This window comes from Camelina sativa, chromosome 19 (genome assembly GCF_030686135.1).
Source record: "Camelina sativa cultivar CO46 ecotype springtype chromosome 19, ASM3068613v1".
Taxonomy (NCBI): domain Eukaryota; kingdom Viridiplantae; phylum Streptophyta; class Magnoliopsida; order Brassicales; family Brassicaceae; genus Camelina; species Camelina sativa.
In genome coordinates this window covers 5695674-5718560 of record NC_141898.1, presented here as the reverse complement: position 1 = coordinate 5718560, position 22887 = coordinate 5695674, and the positions used below count along the sequence as shown (strand labels likewise).

Here is a 22887-nt window from a genome sequence, read left to right as displayed (position 1 = left end):
AAAGTCAATCAATCGTGTATAAAAAAATAAAAAATAAAGTAGAAAACCAGAAAAGGCCACGTGGATTTTACTTATTAATGGTATGGGTTTCATTACTTGCACTTTTTTTGGACTTCCGTAACGGTACGAAGATGCATAGCCCAAACAGTAACCGGCGATGAACTAATCTTATTAACTTTAGACCATAAATTCTAAATTTCTAATCATAACGTACAATGTTATTAGTTTTTCAAACAAACAAAAAAAACGTACAATGTTATTAAAGATAATTTATAACGTACAATTTTCTCTTGTATTCTCTCTATAAGAAGAAGTTTTAAGATTGGATTACTGTTCTTAATAGCCATGTCTTTCCATGACTTCTCATTTTAGCTATGTTTTATTCATATATATATATATATATAAATATGTGTGTACTATATATGAATGATCCATAATGGTATAACAGTTTACATAAGAGGGGTGAATAAATGTTTCTAATCATGAATATGATTCTTGTACATAGTGATAGAGATATCTGGTAATTAATTAGCCTTAACCACATAATCAGTAATTCCATGCGTGACTTGGGATGCCAATATCAGTCAATTGGCTCTCTGAGCTTCCTTCTCCGTAGCTCTGTGATTTTTCGACATTTTTAGGGAGCTGACATAACAAGGCTCGGAGAAACATTTGATCAGAGGAAGCACTATTTAACGGGTTCGAGTTCTTGGAGACTAAACCAGATTGGTTAGTTTGGTTTTGTGATAAATTATTGGAGAAGCAGGGTACGGGCTGAATGATGATGTTGTGATGATCGAAGTTGATGTAAGAGTCCATCAATGTAGAAGTTGTTTCATGAGAGCAGTTTCTTGTGTTGTCGTCACTTTCAGCTATGTTGCTATTCTTGTGGAAAACTCTACACAATACCCACTCTTCCTGTTTTTATTTGTCCCAACAAAGCAAATTTGTCAAAATTATGGTTAAGAGCAGATATGTGTGCAAAGTCAAAGATTATCAGCTTAGATTGGCCACAAATAAATCTTTTTGGAATCATCAGCAAAAACCCTAAAAAGACATTTAACATTAATGTTGAATGTGAAACAAAGATAAAGTCAAAACTTGTGCCTTAAGTCATGGGATCATATGATTGTGACATCTCCGGCCGTTTGCTTGATTCATGCTTAAACTTTCTATTAAACACATACTATACGATAAAAATTGGTTTGACAAAAAAAAAACAACGATGAAAATTGGACCTCCGAGCGTATCATGATCATATGAACCTCACAACATCTCAGAAAGAGTATAATTTATGAGCACAAATATAATGTAGTATACCTCGGTTTCACTATAAAATGTTAATTTTTATGATTTACCCGACTAAAAACAAATTAATTGTTCTTTTCTAGTATTTTTAGCATATTTTGTTAATTCTAATTAGTTAAGTAAAATGAGTATACAAAAAAGAGACCAAAATGAGGGAATAATACCTTGAAAGAATTAGGAGGGTGGTGAAAAAGTGAACTTTGGAGACCAAACTCGTGCATGACCCAGTCGGTTTTACGACCTTTAGGGGCTCGACCTCGGTAAAACACGAGTGTCTTTCTCATACCAACAAGGCTACCATTTCTTCGGATTACTCTATCTTTTCCGGTGGCTTTCCAATAACCGGTGGCCGTAGCCCGCTTTGTTCTTTGCCCCGTTGCGTATTTCCGATCTTTTTGGCTGTAAAAATACCATTCTTTCCTTCCCACTCTCGCCGTTTCTGAAAATGACCTTCTTTTTATGTACTATCGAACTTAAATATTGATAACAAGTTAGGCCTTGAATGATTATTTTCTGTTAATGGCGTTGAATTTTTTGAAATAGTATAAAATGAATTCTCTTTTTCTTAATGACAAGTTCAATAATAACCAAATGATTTCTATCCGCATCATATCTTAAATCAACCAGGTTCCTAATTACCAAGCATCCAGTAGGCATCCAACACGTCTGCATGATTAGGATGATTTGGTTTTTTATGGACAAGTGGTGATCATCTTGTACTCTAATATATAGAAGAAACAATCGAATGGTTTAATCTACATGATTGATGAGTCGTAAGATTATCTGTAGACACATATAACAACATTCTGGATCATTTCATTTGAATACATGAGTAAAAGAGATAGATGAACCACACAAAAGTACTTACGAGGAATATTCCAAGGCTCGCACTTGTTGAGATCGACGTCGATCAAGACAACTGGTTGATAGAGGCTACGAACGGTTCTTCTCATTAAGTAGTCGCAAACGAGCTCGTCGTCTCTCGGATGGAATCTAAACCCAGGAGGTAAGTTGGCCTCAACCATACTTATACTGCCCTGCTTCTCTTCTTTATTCTCCATTTCCATTAATATCTGAAAATTTGGTTCACTATAATTGTGTGTTATTATCATCTGGTGATAGAGAGAAGGAGATGTAGAGGAATATCAGGATTCAGGAGTTTTGAGCACAAGAGGAAAGAGGAGCGGTGGTATAAATAATTAGCTAACAACCAATAAAGTCAACTTCGATATACGCTGTAATCCTCCATGTAACTCTATACTGTTAACATAATTTTTATTTGTCTAACCACTATTTTGTATTAAATGCCAAAATAAAATTATATGTCCCAAGAATGATGTAGCTTTCAGTTTGATTTTTTTTTTCTAAGGCTAAAAATCCATTATTCTTCCAATCAAGTTTTGAAAGATTTCACACCGAAAATATAGGGAAAATATTATTTACCTGAAAAATATACACCCATTCGGCCATTCAAAGGCCATACTTTATGCTCAATTTGTAATTAATAATCGAGGTTTTTTATTTTTGGCTGTGTGAAAATAAAAGAGACGCAGTGTACTGTAAATCAACAGGTCATATTAATTCCATGGTTGTTTTTGGCATCTTTAATTCCATAGTTGTTTTTGTTTTGAGCATTGAATATTAAAATGATGTACGACATGATTTGTGTTGCCACAAAAACAGTAAATATTTGTCTGAACAAGCAAAAGTACACAGAAGTAATATCGAGTCGGACCATTTATAGTTTTAAGACTAAAGTCACGTTTCGTTATGGGCCAAAACTTACGACATTGAGTTATCTGGTGCTGTCATTTGTAATTAAGTTGAGGTGAATCAAAAAAAAAAAAAACTTGAGGTGAATCGGTGAATCTATGGAAGCGATAATCGGTGGTATCGTACCAACTTAATTATGCGAGACAAAAAAAAAAAAAAAAAAATTGTAATCTTTGACTTGCCTAAATTTCAATGCATGCTTTTCAATTTATTCTGGAGGAAGACAAAAAATAATAAATCCATTTCATTTTCGTTTAATGTACTTTTTTGAGAGAAATTTGTCTATTCTATTGGATTGGATGTAACATAAATCTTTTGGAGAATGTGGGTGTGTGAGGTACAACAGTCCATACAAAATGCTCCAATATGTTAGACACGGATATTAACTTGTAAATTTGGAAATGTCGAAGTATATTTGACAAAATATTCATCTAAAAAAACCATAGAAACAGAGTCTCGAGTAAAGTTACAATAGATCTGTTACTACAGATGACAGATGTAACATATTTTACCGTATGAATAATCAGACTCGATTCTTGGTACGTGGTATTCGAATTGACCATATAATGTATATACCAATGGACTCGATCAAGTAATATATGTTTCTCATATATACGAGTAAAATAACTAAAATGAATCGAATGTTTCCCTAAATTTTCATCTTAAAAGTGATCAGTATCTTTGCAAAATATCTAACATTCAATATCGTCGTTTCTGTAGCAGGGATGAAAATAATAATATCAACCAAACAATTTGGTTAAATTCAAACCCGACTCGAATCTTTACCCAAAAGCGAGTGAATCAAGTAAAAAAAAGAAAAAAACACGTGTCTGTGTTGAGACGTGAGAATCTAAAGCTGAGCTGTATAAATTGCTTGTCTCTGTCATTGCCACTTCTCTACAAACCCTAAAAGAGAAGAGACCGCCAAAATAAATAAATCTATTTTTTCTCTCTCTCTCTCTGTCTCTCTCGATATCGACGGTAAATGGCGTCGGGTTGCGTAAAAAATGTTGGTACTTCGGCGAGTCACTCTTGGACGAGCTCCTCCAAAATGTCATTGACCCGTGAATCTCAACCGTTGGATCCACAGATGGAAGATCTTGCCGACGACTTTGAGTTTCTTCTCGAAGATCCCGTCACAATGCTGTCCGCCGACGAGCTTTTCTCCGACGGAAAGCTAGTCCCGCTTAAATTTTCCGGCGTGACTAATTCGGAGGAGAAGCCTATGGCTATAATAACAACGTCGGCGGTTAACACAACGGTGAAACCATGCCGAAGAATAGAGATGGAGATCTCCACCGGCGTCGCTGATCCTTATCTCTTCTCTCCGAGAGCTCCTCGTTGCACTGTGAGATGGCGTGAGCTTCTAGGTCTTAAGAGACTCGCTAAAACGCAAGAAGAAGCGTCAGCTTCGTCTTCATCGTCACGTTTGTCTTCTTCTTCTCCAAACCCAAAAACGGCATCGTTTAGACATTTTCTCAACCGGGGTTCTAAATCCACCGCTCAACCACCGTCTCCTCCGCCGACGGGAAAAGACTCAGACGTCTTGGAGTCTTCTTCAACGTCGATCTCCTCCTCACGTCTCTCACTCTCGTCTTCTTCTTCCTCCGGTCACGAGCTCGACGACCTTCCAAGACTATCTCTAGATCTTGACAACAACAAACCCGGAACACCAAACCCCTTCGCTCGGTCACGTGCCCACCACCAACATCACCACCACTTACGTAACCCGAACCAACCGAGGAAGCCAAGACGTCACACACCGGCTGATGAGTCGACAGAGAGTGGTATCGAGTCAAGGGGAATGACTGTGACGGCTGATAGTCCAAGACTCAATGCTTCAGGGAAGATCGTGTTTCATGGACTCGAGAGAAGCTCAAGTAGTCCCGGTAACTTCACCGGAGGACCAAGGATGAAGCTTCACCATGGCATGCCGAGATCTCACTCCGCTAATGTCAGAATCACTCCTGTTCTCAATGTTCCTGTCTCTTCTCTCCGTAGCGGACCCAAGTCAGGTCTCTTCTTTGGCCAGCTTTTCGCTTCTTCTTCTTCTTCTTCCTCTTCTTCTTCTTCGTCTTCGTCGTCTGGAAACAGAGCTCAGTTGCAGAGCATCAATACGAAGAACCGTACAAATCGAACCAGACTTGAACCGACTAGTGAACTGTAAGAACCGAACCGAGTTCTAATTGTACCGGCTTTATTAGTTTTTTTTTGGGGGCTGTTTCGTTAGATGAGATTAGATTTGGGGTCAGAATGTAAATAAGGTGAAGTATTTGAATTTTTATTGTTTTGGATGTTGAGGTTCTTCTACGTAGAGCGGGTTGTTCGATACCCAAAGTGAGTCAGTCACATTAATTACTGTAGCGAGAGTGAGAAGTGCTTCCCATGTTCAGAGATCGATTCCGAAAGATATTAACCACATGCTTAGATAATATAAACAAGTTTTTGACTCATTAGCACAGTGTACTTTATCATCAAATTAATTTTGTAATTTACACTTAGGGGAGCGACAGCTTTTGTTCCTCTTTTGTTAGTATACACAAATTAAATAAGTAATGATTTTGCATGTTAGAGAGACACTATCCAAATTGCAAATCCTCTCCGTATCGTCTTACTGGCTTAGTTAGTTCATCTACTACACCGGTTTTATTATTTTAATCAGTGTCAACTTAATTAGTGTAATAAGTTAAGGATAAAGAGACAGCTTTATCATGTTGGCTCAGATCAAGAATTACTACTACTTGTTGATCTCCCATCTAAAGATCGCTATTTACTTATTGTATTTCTGGTTAAAGTTATGAAATCTTAAATTTTTTTTTTTTTTTTTCAACCAAACATATATTAGACTCAAAATTTAAATTTTAAACCAAAAAGAAGAAACCAATATTTAAAACAAACTGAAGGGTAAAATGGTGGATGATGCAAAGCGTGAAGAAGGATGTCAGTAATTTTCTCGAGTAAAATGAAGTTGGCTCCAATAATTTATCTTTTCAAAATATTTACGTACATGCATAAATAAATAGAAAGACTACATCACAAATAAAAGTTGCTGGTCGTTCTCGAACACTGTGTTTTCAATCCCGTCCGTTGGATTATTCCTTCGTCCTCACCTCAATTTAGTGACCACAATAATACATTTACAGTATTGACACACACATCACATAAAAGAACAAGTTCAAGTTTATCATTTGTTGGCTAAACTAATACATCGACAACAAGTTATATTTCTCAAACTTTTTTTTACCTATGATATGTTTAAAGGGTTTTTGTTTTTTACATCCTATAAAGAGTTTTTTTGCACAATCATGGAAACATTTTCTAATCAATATAAATAACCTCAAATTTATATGACATGTAAGTTTTTAGAGTTGTTTTGTTTGATGCACCATTCAGTGTCAGTATTTCAAAAGATAAAATACTCATAAATTTGTGTCAAGTTTTGTTATTGGTTGGTGACAAACTAACCATATAAGTATATACCAAGTCTAGTAATAATTACTTCATATGCAGAAATGTCTTTAGAAAGATTTTGATTCAAACTTTCAACCGAGATTGTAAACATAAAAGATAATGATAAAAGATTACATAGCTAAAGCATGCAATTTGCTGTATTTATTATTTTGTTAAGTTCTTGATTTAGTTTTCAGTATGCTATAAAACAAAACAGAGTCCAAAAACAAAATCTGCGATGGTCTTTTTGACCGGTCTTGAATTTATGAGGACCCATCGTCCTCTTGCCAATTATTTGGATTTGGGACGTACAACATATAAAAACAGTGTTAGACACTGATTACTACATTTTTGTTTTTTCAATCACTGAACCACATATTTAATTTTTATTTTTTTTTGTTAAAGTTTTTCAACCACATATTACTACAATTTACTCACCAATTTCAAGGGATGTTTTCTCTCACGAGTCGCCTTCAATCCAAATGGTGTAGAATAATTGAATTGGCTAGATATTTATGCCTTCAACGAGTTAAAAAGTAACACTGATCGATTTTCTAGAATTTTTTTATAGGTTACTTACATAAATATATTGTTGTTATGTATTTAGAGAATTCAATAAACTTGTAAACATAAAAGTAAAATAAAATTAGAACGAATGAATCGTCGATACAACTTAAAATATAAAGCCTAAAAAAACCCGACAGAAGTAGGAACTTTTTTTTCTATATATATATATATGTGCTGTAACTAAATTTACTAAACCTATTTCATATGTGGTTCTTGTTAGCTTCTAGCATTTTTGGGATTACTCGAGAGTTAATTATGAAAATACACTTTTTTAATTGGCATTTATGGATTTTGCCATTCTAACTAAAATCTTATGGATTTGTCATTTTTCAAGATTTTTAAACACAATTTACACATTATATTTGGGTTTTTCTGGTTCATTTTTTTGTAGGGTTTAGTATTTGTTATTAAGTATGTTTTTAATAAAATAAAATTCCACAAATGTAGATTTTAAAGTGATTAAAAGTGGCAAATCTATAATATTTGAAAAATGACAGATTCAAAATAATTGGAGTGAAAAGTGGCAAAATCCATAATAATCCTGATTACTCGATCAATAAGACATTCTAGTAGAACATATAGATTTTAAAATCAACTAGAACAAATATACTAGCTGATTCATTTGAATCCTGAGACAAATGTGAAGAAAAAAATAGTGGTAAAACACTTTTTGAACAATAAATAATATATTTAACAAACAAAAGTAAAATAATATAACTTATAAGGATAGAAAAGTTAAGAGTAAGAGGTGGGGAAAATGAAGAAGAGAACGTGATACTTCCCAGTCTTGCGCCCTCTGATAGATTCTCTATCTCTTATTTGATTCTCATGATGCTTTTATTCATATGTCTCTTTGCTCTTTCTTTTCTATATATATTTTCTACATCTATATTTATTGTTTATACCGGGATAACGAGCCACGACAAGTGGCCTAAGCAGGAAAGGCCGACAAGAAAGGAGAACTTAGTTAGGAATAGATAACCGAGTTTAGTACGTCAAATGGACATTATTAACATGTCATAGTTTTCACTTTTCATAGGACAAAGACTAATCCATAGATAAATCTAATTTTAAAAACCCTATAGCCACGTCTTGTTGTTAATGCTAGGCTTGTTCAATCATGAAACTTTAAACTCTCGGATTTTGTTGCATGTGTGATTTAATACAAAAAAGCATATTTATTAGAACTGTGAATCCGATTGTAGAAAAAATCGTAAACATTGTACGTAACTTTGTAATATATATATATATATATATATATATATATATATATATAAATCATAATTATGCAAACAGAATTGAAAATATTGTACGCACGTAATTGAACCTTATGTTATATACATTAATAACGCTCGTGACGACAACACCCACTCTATACGAATTGATACAATGCACGTCCTTATCCTAAATTCCGAATTTGGCAACAATTGCTATAGTATGAGTGTGATAAAAGACACAGCAAGGATGCTATAATGCAGAAAATGGTAATAATACCATTGCAATAAATCATGTTGGTGGTAGTCCCTCTCGTTTGACCATATTATATAGTACTTACTTATGTGTTATGACTTATGAGCATGGAACATCTCTCTCATTCTCTCTCCTCTCTCTTTTCTCTTCTATAGTTGAATTGGCATTAAGTGAAGGTAAATGTGAATGGAACAAGGGGACATTCATATATTGGCTGCAGAAAAAAGAGAGGGCAGCTTGAGCTGTGTTCTTAGCTGTTCGTTACAGTGAACCAAATGCGACATAAGTATAATTTAATAGTACTATTTTACTTACTTTTATAATAAAAGAGCACAGAAAGCAGCAAACATACAAAAATCAAGTATGTATATATGTACATACTATATGTGCGATTACAACAATGGCAATAATGAGGACATATATGAGTTACATCACTGTTAAAGTCAAAATTGGAAGTATGTGTTGATGGGTAAGAAGAAGAAGCAGCACTTTTGTTTTCTCTTGTCTTATTCTCTCTCACAATCTAGCTGTACTATACACATACATCTACGTACTTTTTCTTCTTCTTTGTTCTTTTTCTCTAATCTCTTTTACTAATTTTTTTTTTTTTTTTTTTTTTGTCAAACATCTCTTTTACTAAATTAAAATCCAATAATCTCAAGTCCGTTACATGGGCCTAAAAACTTAAGGCCCATTTAAAAATATCACGGGCTTATCAGATTTTGAGTAAGTGGAAAACCCTAGCTATATATTTGGAGACTCTTCTCTTCCGTAAAGTGGAGAGAAAGACGGCGAACGAAACGACGATTGCAAGATGAGAGCCAAGGTATGATCATTTCCTCTGTGATGTTTCTTAGATTCTTGGATTTACAGATTGTTTCTTTGTATTCTATTGCTGCTCTATAGATCTCATTGTCATTTTTTTACTCTCTATTGAATTGGTTCTTTTACATATTTAGAGCAAATCTAACTTGCTACGTTATTGAATTGTCTACTGAGTTGTTAGATGCAAAATTAGGTTTGAAATAAATTGGTAATCTCTGGTTTTTTTGCTTTGCTTATCGATTTCAATGTGATCTACTTAGATAAGTGATAATCTTCCCATAGTATCAACTTGGTTATGTATTGTTCATACAATTTTGTTCAAGCTTTTGATCATTATTAGTAATTCCTAGTCTTGATGATACTGTCACTGCTTCTGGTTAATACTGTATTAATTGTTATTGAACATTTTTGTGGACAGTGGAAGAAGAAGCGTATGAGGAGACTAAAGAGGAAGCGCCGAAAGATGAGACAGCGATCTAAGTAGTTCAATCAAGGACTTGTCTCTAAATCTATCTCTATTATGTAATGCTACCTTATCTAGTTTCTTGACTTTTAAGCAGCAGTTTATTGAATCAGTATTTTGAACCTTTTGTGATCTTTTGCCTTTAAGCTTTTGAACTATCCCAGTCCCTGTATTCATTACTTGGTTCATTCCTTTATATACTAGGTGCAGTGCTGGCTAAACAGAGTTTTGTTTCCGAGTAATTCGATAAGTTTAAGTCTACTTTTTTTTTTTTGTCAAACGTTTAAGTCTACTTATGTGTTTATTTGAGGTTAGTAGAGGTTCAAGTTATCATTAACTTTAAGAACATGCTTAAGTCTGTTTTATTTAGAGAACAGTATATGTCTAAAGATATCGAACATAACAAACCCATATAACTACACTGTTAGTTCAACGGCGACTATCATCTGTTCGTGTTCCGGGGACATCTTTGACGTCACGTTGCATCTGTGTTTGGCCGCCAGTGACTGACTGATCTTTTCCCTGTTCGATCCTTTGAGCACTTGAGAACAGCTCTACAGGCTCGGACTCTGCAATCTTGCCTCCCTCTAATGGTGTACCGTGTTTGTAGCTTACACGAATTGGTTCGTCTTCCGATAGCTTTGTTTGAGCCGTTGCGTACTCGATGTCGTCTTTGTTCTTTGCCATTTTTAGGTGTTAAGGGATCACGAGTAGACACATGAGACGAGATGTCGTATATAAGGAGAGACAGGTTCGACGTGTCCCTTTCCGGAGTTTCGTGCTGGCTTTATATCTTGTTCTTCGTTTCTCTTTGCTTGACACGTTCTCTCTAAATTGCAATGCCAACACATGCAATTTCTTTGGATGCAAGTATATACTTTGATGGATAAGATGAAAAACGTACGGAAATGATAATGACAATGATAATATTTGGATGTACATGTACATGTACCTGAACGGGAAAAGTAATCTTCAAGCTTATGATGACTTGAGTGAAGAAAATTAGTCGCAAACCCTCATTATAAATCAAATGGTTAAGAATTGAGAGACGTAGCACCTAACCTTCTCTCGCTCCTCTTTTAATACTCCTTTCTCTCTTTCTGAGTATGTTTCAAGTATCTTCTTGAAACAGCAAAATAAAAAGAGAGGGAGAGAGAAAGGAGAGCTCTAATAGATACAATGATGAAGAAGATGAAGTTGATGATGATGCTAAGGAGATGCAAGAGCGTTTCCACACAATTGGGACGTTCATTTTCTTACACAAGTCTCAGATCCCAATCGGCCAGGAGAGATAACCAAGACCATCTCCATGACGTCGACCAAGGCCCTACACCGTCCTTGTACCAGACAGTGTTGGTTGGACGTACGGAGAAACCTTACTTGATCAGTAAGCAACACCTGAAGCACCCTCTGCTCAACGCTCTCGTAGAGAAGCAACAGAGATATGAAGAAGACGATAATGAAGATGGAAGTTGTATAATCACTGTGAAATGTGAGGTCGTTTTGTTCGACCATCTTCTGTGGATGCTCGAAAACGGAGACCAGAGTCACATATTGGAGTCTCTAGATGACTTTGCCCATCTCTATCTCTCACCTTGATTTGGAGGTTTCACTTGCTTATCGTTTTCGTATTAAACTTTAAATCCTTGTTTTTTGCCCCTGAAATGTAAAGTTTTACCAACAGGTGACAGGTTAGTGACTTCTGTTGGTGAAATAACAAGACATCTTACCAAAGTGTGTTGTTTATACGTTTTTTCTGTGCGTCATATATCCAAATTATGGCACATACTCGTCGTACAAACCAATAAAACCATTACTTTGGCAAGTTTCCAAAACAATAAAGATTTTGATAACGAACTTATCACTAAGCTTTTTTTTTTTTTTTTTTTGAATAAAATATAAAATTTATTCGAAAAAATACTTGTTTACAACAGAGTGCAGCGTTTGTATATGAAATCTGTGATTCAAAAAAGTTTAAAAAGATTTGTGTTAAAAGAAACTAATAGTATTGTGAGTGCTTGTCTTCATCTTGAAGCGAGCCAGACTAGTAGAAGATCGTTGCCTTGAATAGAGAGCAGGCGATCCCGGACTTGTCGATCAAGTTGTTTGGTGAGCAGAGAGGGTGGGGTCGGTGATTCCCCATGACGTCTTCTATTCTGCTCCCTCCAAAGGGAGTGAACCGCAACTTGAAAACTATACCGTAGTAGAAATAGAGTGTTCTTGCCAAGAGATGCATCTGTGAGGAGTAATAGGAGTGAGTCCGAGTCGGTAGAAAATGTACTTCGTAAGAGTACCGAGGTGAGCCTTGTCCAGATTTCCTTGTCACTAAGCCTTTCTCTTCACTATTTCTTCAGTCTATTCTTAATTACTCAGACAGATTTGTCTTCTTGGGTTACATGTTATATAAGTGCAAAGAAATCAATAAGTATACAATGCTTTCTGTATAGTGTGCCAAAATGAGGTTCAAAGCTAAATGAAACACAAAGTTGCCTAAACAAGATGTCTAAATCAGAACCAGAAAATCTTTAAGGTTTCTGACATGAAAGCACTAACCCATAATTAAATCACAACCAAAACAAAAGCGCTTTACTTTTTAAGTTCCCACAAAGAAAAAGTTGCAAACTTTCGAAATCTTTACCCAAAAGATAGAAGTTTTGTTTTTTTTAAAAAAAATTTGTAAGCTTAAAAAATAGAAAAGCTCTTTAACTTTACTCTTTTCATGTGCCATTGAACTAAACGAGAGACGACTTATGGCCGCGGTTCGTTTACTGCTTCAACTACGATTTCCGCAGTTGCATAGACATCATCGCACATCCTTCGAAACAGAGTTTGGGGTATTGAGTAACTTATCGTGAGAATTCAAGAAACCATCTTTTTCTCCGGTCAGTATGTGTATGTGGTAGTCTTAGTGTTCGTCTCTCGGATCAATTGTTTTGGAACTAGTCTTCCTTAGTTTCTTTTGATTACTTGTGTAGATGTGATTACCCATTAACCGGAATACAAAAAAGGCGTGATTTTTTTTTTGTGATTACTCCGGTGTTTAGAATGCATCAGTATGGGTCAACCGGTCAACACTGCGAGTTCACGGCGGCGTCTTACTTCTCTTGGCCGACTTCAAGCAGGCTGAGCAACGCTGCGGAGGAAAGAGCTAACTATTTCTCAAACTTGCAGAAGGAGGAGGATGATGATGATGAGGATGAGGTTTCTCCTTTACCTGCCTCTACAGAGCCTAAAGGGCCACGAGCCACCACTTTGCTTGAGCTTATGACTATTAGAGCCTTCCACAGTAAAATCTTGCGTTGTTACAGTCTTGGAACTGCTATAGGGTTTAGGATCCGGAGAGGGGTTCTTACTGATATCCCTGCGATTATTGTGTTTGTGTCTCGGAAAGTGCATAAGCAATGGCTAAGTCCTCTTCAGTGTCTTCCTACTGCTCTTGAGGTACAACATTGAATTCAAAAGTTTTGATGGTATTGGAATGGAAGTTGTGTGATTTGTGAATGTGTGAGTTTGGGGTTTGAATCAGGGAGCAGGAGGGATATGGTGTGATGTGGATGTGGTGGAGTTTTCTTATTTTGGAGAACCTGATCATCAGCCCACTCCTAAACAGACATTTACCACTGACATTGTTGATCATCTCCAAGGGTCTGATCCTTTCATTGGTTCAGGCTCTCAGGTACAATCACTCACTCATTTTAATCTGGTGTTGTGGAAACGATTGCAAAGTCGATAACTTTGTATTGTCTTGCTGCTAACCTCAATCAGGTGGCAAGCCAGGAGACTTGTGGGACTCTCGGGGCAATAGTGAGGAGTCAAACCGGGGGTAGACAAGTTGGATTTGTGACTAACCGCCATGTTGCTGTTAACTTAGACTACCCGAGCCAGAAGATGTTTCATCCTCTCCCTCCAGCCCTCGGCCCTGGTGTCTACCTTGGAGCAGTCGAGAGAGCTACTTCCTTCATCACAGACGATCTCTGGTTTGGCATTTTTGCTGGCACCAATCCAGGTTTAGAAACATCATAGGTTTTGAGTTTTAGCATCAAAGAAGCAGCAACCTCCCGCAATAACTTTACCTTATTTTGCAGAGACATTTGTGAGAGCAGACGGTGCATTCATCCCCTTTGCAGACGACTATGACTTGTCACGAGTAACGACATCTGTCAAAGGTGGAGTTGGAGAGATTGGAGAGGTCAAAGCCATAGAGCTGCAGTCTCCAGTTGGAAGTTTAGTGGGCAAACAGGTGGTGAAAGTCGGGAGAAGCTCTGGCTTGACTACAGGAACAGTGCTGGCTTACGCACTGGAGTACAATGATGAGAAAGGAGTCTGCTTCCTCACTGATTTTCTTGTTGTTGGGGAGAACCATCGCAGTCCGTTTGACCTTGAGGGAGACAGTGGAAGTCTCATAGTGATGAAAGGAGAGGAGATCGCAAGGCCCATTGGGATCATATGGGGAGGCACTGGAAGCCGTGGGAGGCTGAAACTGAAGGTAGGGGAGTGTCCAGAGAGCTGGACCACTGGTGTAGATCTGGGAAGGCTTCTTACACATCTACAGCTTGATCTCATCACCACCGATGAAGGGTTAAAGGGTAATGATTCCTTGATCCTTTTCTTTTACTTTTTCAAGGACTTGAGCATATAAAAGAACCGAATTGTTGCTGCTTCTTGTTGTTGTATTTGTTCAGCGGCTGTGCGGGAACAACGAGCAGCCTCAACAACGGGGATGAGCTCAATGGTTTCAGACTCATCACCTCCGTATGTGAATCTCAAGAAAGAGAAGAGAAGCCCAGAAGAGAAGTTAGAAGCATCATTAGGACCTCTTCAAGTTCAACATATTGATCTTGAAGAGAGAATAGAAACAAAAGGAGGTACTCCGAGTGTGGAACACCAGTTCATGCCGACCTTCAGCGGTCAATGTTCCGCTTCTGCTTGGCCTGAGGCTGCTAGGGAGGATATTGTTGTCAGCCTTACGAATGGTGGTGGCTGCGATGGGGATTTATGTGTTGGACTGCGTTTAGGAGACGATGGAGCTAAACGCAGACGCACTCAAGTGACCATGGAAAGAATGAGACCCGCCGAATAGATTTTTAAAAAAGCTAACCAACTTTGAAGATTGGTCCTGCTCTCTCTGCCCACAACATCCATTGGAGATTTAGATTGGATATGTTGTCAATATACCCCTTTGTGTTGTCTACTTCATGTAATGCAACCGAACAACGAGGCACCATTGATTAACGAAATATTGCAGTTTGTGTTTTCTAAACAAATTGCTATCTTCCACAGCTTAGTAAAGATTATAATCCAAGATTTTTTTGTTTTACAATTTTCGTTATTGTATCAGTCAATTTATTCTCCCCAAAAACACATGTGAAGCTTGATCTTTTAGCGTTCTTGTTTTTTGCTGTCACCCGAGCTGCGTCTGTTTTATATGTTTTTTTGGCTTTCATCTTTGTCACTTTTCAATGCAAAATTCAGAATAACATTCAATCTCATTCTACACTTGTGTTCTCATCATGATAGAGGGAAAGTAGTGTGCATGTAAAGGAGTAAGACTGAAGTAGTGTACCTTATGTACGTAGTGAAACTACCCTGTCTAGAAAGGTGGTGTACTAAGACTGAAGTAGTTCAGGAGATGGTACAACATAACTAAACATAAGCGAAAACAACAAGTGTAGAATGGAATCTCTTATGGCGGTGGAAGCATGAAGACTCTTTCCTTTTTATGAAGATAAAATGAAACGTCACAAAGATTGTCAATTTCCTATTCCATAAAGAAAAAAGGAAATTCACAATTCCTATTTTACTTAATTAGCATGTTTGTATGGCTAAGACCTATTAGTATAAATAGGGAGATGAGGCTTAAGGGAAGCTCATCACTTCAAAGATTAAGTAGCTAAAAGATTCAAAGAGGGCTAAGGGATTTAAGAGAGGTTTTTTAGGTAAGAATACTAGGCCTGAGTATAAAAACCATACCCGAATACCCAATCCGGAATCCGACCCGAAAACCGGGTTCGGGTTGGGTACGGGTTTGTTTATAAAATCTACTAGGTTTTATTTTCTAATACCCGTGGGTTCGGGTTAGGATCGGATAATATCTGGTACCCGTTTGGGTACCCATCAAACCCGAACCTATAAATATATTTATAATATTTAGTATTAATATAATGCAATTAATCATAGTTTTGAATATTTCATTTAGTTTTATATCTAAATATCAAAAATAATCAAAATATCTAAAATAATTTGTCAAATAAATCAAAATTTAGGTAAATTTAATTAATTTTAGAAATTTTTTTTCGGGTATCCGGTAGTTCAGGTGCCGACCCGAACCCGATAGTACCCAAACTGAACCGAACCCATTTATCTAAAAATATCCAATGAGTTCTATTTTTCTAAACCCGTTTATCCGATCCCGAATGGATAATATCCGAACCGGAACGGGTTATCCGAATGCCCAGTCGGTAAGAGAGATATTAGAAAATAAAAAGTAGAATTCAAAAAATGTTAATATAGTATAGATAATATGTGATACATGAATCGAACCGAATATTATTTCGGGTAATTTCGGTCGGATTTTTCAAAAACCGGAAAACCGAACCGTTTTATCCTAATAAATTGAACTTGCAGCCAGCCCTAAATTGGACATGTATGCATCTCAAGCCAGAGGCGGAAGGGAGAAAATCTGTAAACTTGATAGAGGAAAAGGGAAGGTTACATCGATCCTCATCAATGTCCACCAATCTCCCAAAGGATTTTTCGGATCTTCCGAGGGATTAGGCAGAGGAGGTGCTCTCTAAAGTTCCGGTGACATCTATGAGAAGAGTCCGGTCTACTTGCAAAAAGTGGAACACATTGTCCAGAAGTAGGAGCTTTAAAAAGAAGCACCTCGGTGTTCAAGCCAAACTAGCAACAAAGGAAAAGGAGTTTATGGTGGTCACGATGATTGATTATAAGGTTGATTTGATGAGCGTAAATTTTGAGGGTGAATTATTATGCATGAAACGTCAAGGTACACTTGTTACCCCCGACGCTTCAGATCAAATCTATGTAAGTCAAGTCATTCACTGCGACGGTTTATTGTTATGCATCATGAAAGACAACCCTAGGGTCTTGGCTTTTAACCCGTATTGTGGGCAACCCCGGTGGTTCCCCCCGACCACAGATAATTCTCCTTACATAAACGCATATTCGTATGCCCTCGGATACAACAACAGCAGTAGCAGCATCGCCAAATCCTACAGAATCTTGAGTTTTGCTATGGTAGATTATGCCGAACCAAAAGTTGTTGAGTTAAAAATCTACGACTTTAACTCATCCTCTTCATGGAGGGTTCTTGATTTCACTCCAGATTGGTTCATATATTCTTATAGCCATGGTGTCGCTCTCAAGGGGAATACATATTGGTTTTCTCAACCCAGGAATTCAGAAACCCCTCCTAGCCAAGGAGGAGACCCTTGTTTCTTACTCTGTTTTGATTTCACAAGTGAGGCATTTGGCCCGCGCTTGCCTCTGCCCTTTATGTGGGGTGCTGAAGATACTGTCAGTCTATCTAATGCGAGAGATGACCAGCTTGCCGTGTTATTTCAGCGTGTGGATACATTACAGATAGAGATCTGGGTTACAACTAAGGTTGAGCCCAACACGGTCTCGTGGGGCACCAAGCTTTTCTTATCAGCGGATATGAGAACACTCACCGCACCCATTCAGTTTATGTTTAGCTATTGTGGTCCAACTTTCTTCATTGATGAGGACAAGAAAGTCGCTGTGATTTTCGATAAAAGCAAAGACCTAAGGCGGAGGCGCAATACACCTTACATTATTGGAGAGGATGGATCCTCCTTGAAAGAAGTGGATCTTGGAGAATCTCCAAACAAAGATCTTGAACCACTTGTGTGCCCTTATGTCCCAAGTTCTGTGCTACTTAAATAGTTCATTATTTCACAATCCTCACACTATCATAATCTTCTTCTTGCACTTTTACTTTTTTCATCATCTTTGAACAATATGTATCTTTTATTTAATTTAATCTGTCTCTCATCATTGTTTCTGTCCTTGGGTTGCTTAATTCCCTTCTTCTTTGACAAATATTTCTGTATCTTTTCTTTCATTTGTTATGTTTGTCTTCTTGCAAATTAGCAGCTCTGCTGTTGTGATCTATTATTATGTAGAACAGACTAGCTCTGCTGCCTTTCCCATTCTAACTTTCGTCCTTGTCTCAGCTTTACATAGTGCTAAGTGGCCTGCTAGGCTGATACGTACAAGATTGATTTGATTTCTTGGAGTTAAGTTTTGTCCTTTGGTACCCCATATTCTTAATGCCCCGACCGTTGCTCAATGGTTTCTGTATGGGATCTCGTACTAAATGCTTCTTAATTCCAACAACCATGTCTTGCTTGAATTTAGTATTCAGCCCTCTGTGATGACACATACATTTTGAAATACTTGTCTGATTTTTGTTTCCTTGTCTTAAAAGACTTGTTGAGTTTCGTTTTTAGGGTATGGGGAGAGACATGGATATGAATGTGCTTCCTGTTCTTCAGGACTACACAATGTTGTCCACCTTCAGTTGGATTTTGTTACCATTCTCGTTACTTGTGTTTTGTCCGATCCCATTTCTCAGTATTCATTGTATCATTTATGTCCCAAAGTGAACACGTTATGAAAAAGTTGAAAGAACAATTGCGTCATTATGTATGAAAAAAAAAACATATCCAATAGATAGCTTTTGAAATTGAAGAACAATCGCAGATTCATGAAAGCTTTGAGCTTTAAAAAAAAAAACGCACAGAGACAGATTGGTTAATCTTCTTGTCCTAAAGGAAATACCTTGGTCTGGTCTGTTAGGAAACGGTCATCTTTTACTTCTTGCAGAGATTCGCTTCGATTGCTTCTCTTCTCTTTGATTCGACTCTAGGGTTTCTCTTTTACTTCTCGTGTCGTGATTGAAAGTTTCAGTTTTTTTTTTTGTTTGGGGTATCAAAGAGGGTTCTGATTTCATTCCGTTGCTTCAATCATTGCAATCGTTTCTGTGTCTCGCTTTTAAGATTTCAGAAGCTATCGAATGCCCCCTTCTGCTTTCTCCATCATCTTCAGCAATGTTCAACCTCCTGTAAAAGCTTGTTGTTGCCAAATTGGCTGATTGTGTTTTTTTAGGTGTTTTCTCTGAATTAGTTTGATGGCAGGAAATGGAATGCCTACATTGGGTCGTGTCAAGGTTTGTGATTTAGCTCCTAGTGAAGGTTTACCTTCTGATTCTTACAAGTTGGCCGTGACTACATTATCTCAATCTCTGGCTCAGTACTCTGCAGCCATCATCCAGTTTCCAACTAGCGATGGAGCTCTCCTTAGATCTGGTCTTGATTCTGCTCGGCTCTATTTTCATCAGAGAGATTCATATCCAGCCGCTAATAATAATATGATCCACACAAATGATTCAAGTGATTGGTGCAAGACCTCTGGCTACTATGCAGATCCTCAGTCGTGGCAAGAGAGTTACGAGTACAGACCCGGTTTGAGTCCCACTGAGCCAACCAATTCTATGGAGTTCCCTCCATCTGGTTTGCCTGATATCTTTGCTTTACTAGGCAAAGCTGCTCGTGTAGTTCTTGATGCCATTGGTTTCTATTTGAACTTGAGAAGCTGTCCTTTTACTGAGATTCTTGATAATGTTCCTTTGAGGAGTAATGAGATATCGTCCTCTGTGTTGTCTGTTTGCTGTTATGCTAGGCCGTCATTTCATGGAGCACAGCACCATAACTTAACAGAAGACGAGCAGCTTATCCTGTATTCAGACCATGATCACCAACTTGACAAGAGTCTGATCTCGTTTGTGAAATCAGATAAGGCAGGGTTGCACATCAGGGACATGCATGGGCAATGGATTTTAGTTGATATGGATCTTGGTCCTCAAGAGGCTGTTGTATACCCGGGGCTAGCTCTTTACCAGGCTACAGCAGGATATGTGAGTCCAGCAGTTCACAGAACCGATTTAAACAGTATGCAAGGAAGTATAGAAGGGAGGTTCTCCTTGGCCTTCAAACTCATGCCAAAATCAATGACCAATCTGAGTTGCTCTGAGATGAGAGCTGCAGGTCATGGTGTTGAAGCTCAGTTTCAGCTCCCTGTTTCAGTTGATGACTTCATGCAGAGACCTCACTCAAATGATGAGCTCTTTAACAGACAGACTTTGCAAAGCTTCAGCGTCCCTCAATCCCAGGATGGTATAAGAGTTTACCTTTTATATCTTACATCTTAATTTCCATCTTTGTTCTTTCATAGCTTTTTAGAAGGATTCAGATTGAAGAGAGTCGTTGTTCATAGTTCATGTGATGTCAAGTTACTCCTTTGTTAGAAGTTTTGATCAACAGTAGGTCCTTCCTTATGGTACAGGGTCAATGAAACAGCTGAAAAAGCGGAGGAAGAGCGATTCCAGATGCAAACCACTACCACCGTCAAAGCGGCTGAGATTAGAAGCGCAGAGAGTTCTGAAGGAACGAGTTCAGGAGATTGCAGACAAAAAAGGAATCAAGCTCAGATTCTGCAACCTCAAGGAGTGCGAGAACAACCACAATGTAATGAACAGCCCTTGTGCGGATATAAAAAGGGAGATTGGGTGGCCGCACGGAGTTCCATTTGTTCATCCTCACGACCTCCCCAATAAAGCTAAAATCGGTTTCCTAGAGACATATGAACCAGGATGGTCTGAAACACATGACATGGAGCTCGGTCTCTCTGAAACCGCTCAGGGGAACCAACATGTGACTAACTGTAACCATTCTTTCACCCAATAACTCGTGGTCCTTCCACTGAAACTTAATTCCGAGGTTACCAGTTCATATATTTTGATTGCAGGAGATGAGACAATGAGAGTTCCAGTTTTGGTCTCTTGTGTTCCTTAATTGTTCAGATCAGGTTTCAGTGTCAGTGGTTGCACACGCTATGTATGAGCTAGGGAACAGCAAGACGAGATACAGCTATGTGAATTACTCTTTTTATTATTTGACTCATTGTACATTGTGTTTTTGTATGATATACAAGTATAGCATGTACCGAGATTCTCATCTATGCACAAAAATCATCTCATGTGGTATTATTATTCAGTGATTTTGATGGATAAGATTGAGTTACTTTGATTGGTTATCGAACGAAAATTAATCTAAATACAGGAATCTTGTTGCTGTGAAAAGCAAATTAGCTTAAGAGTCTTGGTCAGTGTGTATTCCATAACATGACGAATCATCCTAAAGCATACATTACATAAAGCTACAAACGCAGTTTTGTCTAACTCTATCCAACAAACAAATTAAAGCATGTCCGAGATCTCCAGACTGTTGTTGGACCATCTTAGCCAGCAAAATTCATCAACCCCTCACGCATCAGAGCATTGCGTGGACAAACAAAATGAAATCTCACAGCCTTCTTGTGTCATACCTCATGGAGAGCCGTAAAGAGAATCAACAAATTTCTCCTTCCAAAACTGTTTACTTTTTTCTCTTTTGCTTTTTGGAACAGAGAGTGCATCATCAATTCCTTGGTGGTAACTGATCCTCAAAGGGAAGTTCAATTTGCATTGCATTCCCATAAAAGTCTTCCAAGTTGTAGAATGTCCTTTGTGGAGGTAAGAATAAATGGATCACCACATCACCTGAAAACATATCAATCAACATAACACTGTCAGGTTTTCCACCCCACATGACATATCGAGTAGAGGCAGGGACATGAATGCAAGAAGAAATTCACCAAAATCTAACAATGTCCATGAATTAGGCTTTGCATCTCCATTAGCAACTTTACCGTACTTCTGCTCAGCCAGGTCTCTCATCCTCGATCTGCATTCATCCGCGGTTCATAACGAGAAAGTCAGTTTATGATGTTTTTTGCAACAATGTTCAATAAATCCAAACAGTTGTCTACCCAATTGCATCGATTTGAGGGCGAGAAAACGCAGTAGCGATGATGAAAAACCGAGTCCAGTAGACAAGAGGCTTCACAAAGAGAACCTTAATGTCTCCAGCTTTCACATCACTCGCAACTTTAGCCAATTCAACAGCAACTGCAGCAAATGGATAACAACAACATCAATATGAATATTTTTCACATTCTTTCAATTGCTAAAGCCAAGTAAGCCAGAAGTATACTGCAAATGAAAATAAGGCTTTGTGGCTTACAAGCTAAACTTTCAGCGTCATCATCAACCTCAGCTGTTGGGGACTTAACATCGTTGCTCTTGAAAACAACCTTGCCATATTTATTGAACAAGTCGTCGAACATCTCATCGGTATCTTCACTTATATTCTGCACAAGATAATGTTTATATACTCATCTTTCCAAGTGTTAACATAGTCAAACCAAAGACAACTCAGCTCAGATATCCATAAGTAGTCAAAGGAACTAAGCACTTGCAGCAAATTCTAAGAATATGAAAAGGTTGAAACTTTGAAACTACAGCAATAAAAGTTCCAATCTTTTCTCGAATTTGTTAGCAAACAAACAAACCTTGATTTCAAATTAGTAAGTAGTTCACACCAAATCACTTCATACAACTAACAAAGGGGGAAATTGCAATACAAAAAACGAAACAGAGGTTAGGATTTGACTGTACCGAGAGAAACCCATCTTCAGCTTCCTTCCCCACAGCAAATCTCCGTGAGTTACTCAGACACGTCAAAGTTTTGCCTCGCCAACAGCAATTGTATGGTAGCGGTAATGACAATGAAGAAGAAGTCTTTCTAGGTACTAGAGAGGATAAAGCTGGTAATCGAAAATCTCCGGCAAGCAAAGCTCCGGCGACGGTGAGACCGGTGAGAGATGTCATTGATCGCTCTGGTAAGGGGAGAGTTTGCGGCAGTTTCGAAAACTCTCTAGTTCGTCGTTGAGAAGCGGATAAGCTAATTATAATCCTAAAACCCTTTGGTGTGTAGTTTCTCCCCTAACTTAATGATTGAATAATTATATGATTAGTTCTATTATCAATTTTTTTATATATGATTATCGTTTGGAATTTTATATTGTAAGGTCCTATGAAATCTTTTCTT

General features: G+C 37.6%; 7 protein-coding genes, 1 long non-coding RNA gene and 1 pseudogene across 11 annotated transcripts; 6 read left to right on the top strand and 3 right to left on the bottom strand.

Annotated features, from left to right (window-relative positions):
* Nucleotides 1–394: 394 nt before the first annotated feature.
* LOC104765069 (NAC domain-containing protein 21/22-like) lies at nt 395–2521 on the bottom strand. Its single transcript, XM_010488733.2, has 3 exons — nt 2177–2521; nt 1473–1747; nt 395–918 (listed from the first exon to the last, which is right to left on the bottom strand). The coding sequence occupies exons 1-3, from the start codon at nt 2418–2420 to the stop codon at nt 547–549; spliced, it is 891 nt and encodes a 296-aa protein (XP_010487035.1). The 5' UTR covers nt 2421–2521; the 3' UTR covers nt 395–546.
* Nucleotides 2522–3950: 1429 nt separating this feature from the next.
* On the top strand, nt 3951–5534 carry LOC104765068 (uncharacterized). The gene has a single exon (XM_010488732.3). The coding sequence runs from the start codon at nt 4067–4069 to the stop codon at nt 5246–5248; it is 1182 nt and encodes a 393-aa protein (XP_010487034.1). The 5' UTR covers nt 3951–4066; the 3' UTR covers nt 5249–5534.
* A 3732-nt stretch (nt 5535–9266) lies between these two features.
* Nucleotides 9267–10077, top strand: LOC147920220 (uncharacterized). The gene is made up of 2 exons (XR_015591283.1): nt 9267–9394; nt 9812–10077. It is a non-coding gene; the product is annotated as an uncharacterized LOC147920220 (long non-coding RNA).
* Nucleotides 10078–10189: 112 nt separating this feature from the next.
* On the bottom strand, nt 10190–10543 carry LOC104765067 (SEED MATURATION PROTEIN 1 pseudogene; annotated as a pseudogene). The gene has a single exon (XR_015591282.1). The product of XR_015591282.1 is annotated as an SEED MATURATION PROTEIN 1 pseudogene (transcript).
* A 116-nt stretch (nt 10544–10659) lies between these two features.
* On the top strand, nt 10660–11715 carry LOC104765066 (auxin-responsive protein SAUR78-like). The gene has a single exon (XM_087502401.1). The coding sequence runs from the start codon at nt 11036–11038 to the stop codon at nt 11453–11455; it is 420 nt and encodes a 139-aa protein (XP_087358527.1). The 5' UTR covers nt 10660–11035; the 3' UTR covers nt 11456–11715.
* Nucleotides 11716–12413: 698 nt separating this feature from the next.
* Nucleotides 12414–15120, top strand: LOC104765064 (protein NARROW LEAF 1). Of its 2 annotated transcripts, none has more exons than XM_010488728.3 (6): nt 12414–12738; nt 12901–13297; nt 13383–13532; nt 13622–13862; nt 13942–14442; nt 14539–15120. In XM_010488728.3, exons 2-6 carry the CDS (start codon nt 12902–12904, stop codon nt 14934–14936), a joined length of 1686 nt encoding a protein of 561 aa, XP_010487030.1. In that variant the 5' UTR covers nt 12414–12738; nt 12901; the 3' UTR covers nt 14937–15120. The 2 variants fall into 2 exon arrangements, with proteins under 2 accessions (XP_010487030.1, XP_010487027.1); XM_010488725.3 differs by having other exon boundaries at nt 12418–12738; nt 12832–13297.
* Nucleotides 15121–16485: 1365 nt separating this feature from the next.
* On the top strand, nt 16486–17893 carry LOC104765063 (putative F-box protein At3g23420). The gene has a single exon (XM_010488724.2). It carries the CDS (start codon nt 16667–16669, stop codon nt 17780–17782), a length of 1116 nt encoding a protein of 371 aa, XP_010487026.2. The 5' UTR covers nt 16486–16666; the 3' UTR covers nt 17783–17893.
* A 410-nt stretch (nt 17894–18303) lies between these two features.
* Nucleotides 18304–20979, top strand: LOC104765061 (uncharacterized). 2 transcript variants are annotated; one of them, XM_087502400.1, is made up of 3 exons: nt 18304–20073; nt 20243–20620; nt 20705–20979. In XM_087502400.1, coding segments are annotated over exons 1-3 (1425 nt in total). In that variant the 5' UTR covers nt 18304–19028; the 3' UTR covers nt 20707–20979. The 2 variants fall into 2 exon arrangements, with proteins under 2 accessions (XP_087358526.1, XP_087358525.1); XM_087502399.1 differs by lacking the exon at nt 20705–20979 and having other exon boundaries at nt 18523–20073; nt 20243–20690.
* A 47-nt stretch (nt 20980–21026) lies between these two features.
* LOC104765062 (protein Iojap, chloroplastic) lies at nt 21027–22887 on the bottom strand. Its single transcript, XM_010488723.2, has 5 exons — nt 22455–22887; nt 22021–22147; nt 21767–21905; nt 21593–21681; nt 21027–21497 (listed from the first exon to the last, which is right to left on the bottom strand). Exons 1-5 carry the CDS (start codon nt 22665–22667, stop codon nt 21376–21378), a joined length of 690 nt encoding a protein of 229 aa, XP_010487025.1. The 5' UTR covers nt 22668–22887; the 3' UTR covers nt 21027–21375.

What these genes read in the sequence shown, in the direction of transcription:
- LOC104765068 (XM_010488732.3), top strand. Translation starts at nt 4,067, where the DNA reads ATGGCGTCGGGTTGCGTAAAAAATGTTGGTACTTCGGCGAGTCACTCT.
- LOC104765066 (XM_087502401.1), top strand. Translation starts at nt 11,036, where the DNA reads ATGATGAAGAAGATGAAGTTGATGATGATGCTAAGGAGATGCAAGAGC.
- LOC104765069 (XM_010488733.2), bottom strand. Translation starts at nt 2,420, where the DNA reads ATGATAATAACACACAATTATAGTGAACCAAATTTTCAGATATTAATG. An exon ending in CGAGCCTTGGAATATTCCTC is followed by an intron (nt 1,748 to 2,176) that starts GTAAGTACTTTT and finishes GGTCATTTTCAG; the next exon opens with AAACGGCGAGAGTGGGAAGG. An exon ending in ACCCTCCTAATTCTTTCAAG is followed by an intron (nt 919 to 1,472) that starts GTATTATTCCCT and finishes AAATAAAAACAG; the next exon opens with GAAGAGTGGGTATTGTGTAG.
- LOC104765061 (XM_087502399.1), top strand. Translation starts at nt 19,029, where the DNA reads ATGGCAGGAAATGGAATGCCTACATTGGGTCGTGTCAAGGTTTGTGAT. An exon ending in CGTCCCTCAATCCCAGGATG is followed by an intron (nt 20,074 to 20,242) that starts GTATAAGAGTTT and finishes CTTATGGTACAG; the next exon opens with GGTCAATGAAACAGCTGAAA.
- LOC104765062 (XM_010488723.2), bottom strand. Translation starts at nt 22,667, where the DNA reads ATGACATCTCTCACCGGTCTCACCGTCGCCGGAGCTTTGCTTGCCGGA. An exon ending in CTGAAGATGGGTTTCTCTCG is followed by an intron (nt 22,148 to 22,454) that starts GTACAGTCAAAT and finishes TATCTTGTGCAG; the next exon opens with AATATAAGTGAAGATACCGA. An exon ending in ATGGACATTGTTAGATTTTG is followed by an intron (nt 21,498 to 21,592) that starts GTGAATTTCTTC and finishes ATATGTTTTCAG; the next exon opens with GTGATGTGGTGATCCATTTA.
- LOC104765064 (XM_010488728.3), top strand. Translation starts at nt 12,902, where the DNA reads ATGCATCAGTATGGGTCAACCGGTCAACACTGCGAGTTCACGGCGGCG. An exon ending in GTCTTCCTACTGCTCTTGAG is followed by an intron (nt 13,298 to 13,382) that starts GTACAACATTGA and finishes GGTTTGAATCAG; the next exon opens with GGAGCAGGAGGGATATGGTG. An exon ending in TTTTGCTGGCACCAATCCAG is followed by an intron (nt 13,863 to 13,941) that starts GTTTAGAAACAT and finishes CTTATTTTGCAG; the next exon opens with AGACATTTGTGAGAGCAGAC.
- LOC104765063 (XM_010488724.2), top strand. Translation starts at nt 16,667, where the DNA reads ATGAGAAGAGTCCGGTCTACTTGCAAAAAGTGGAACACATTGTCCAGA.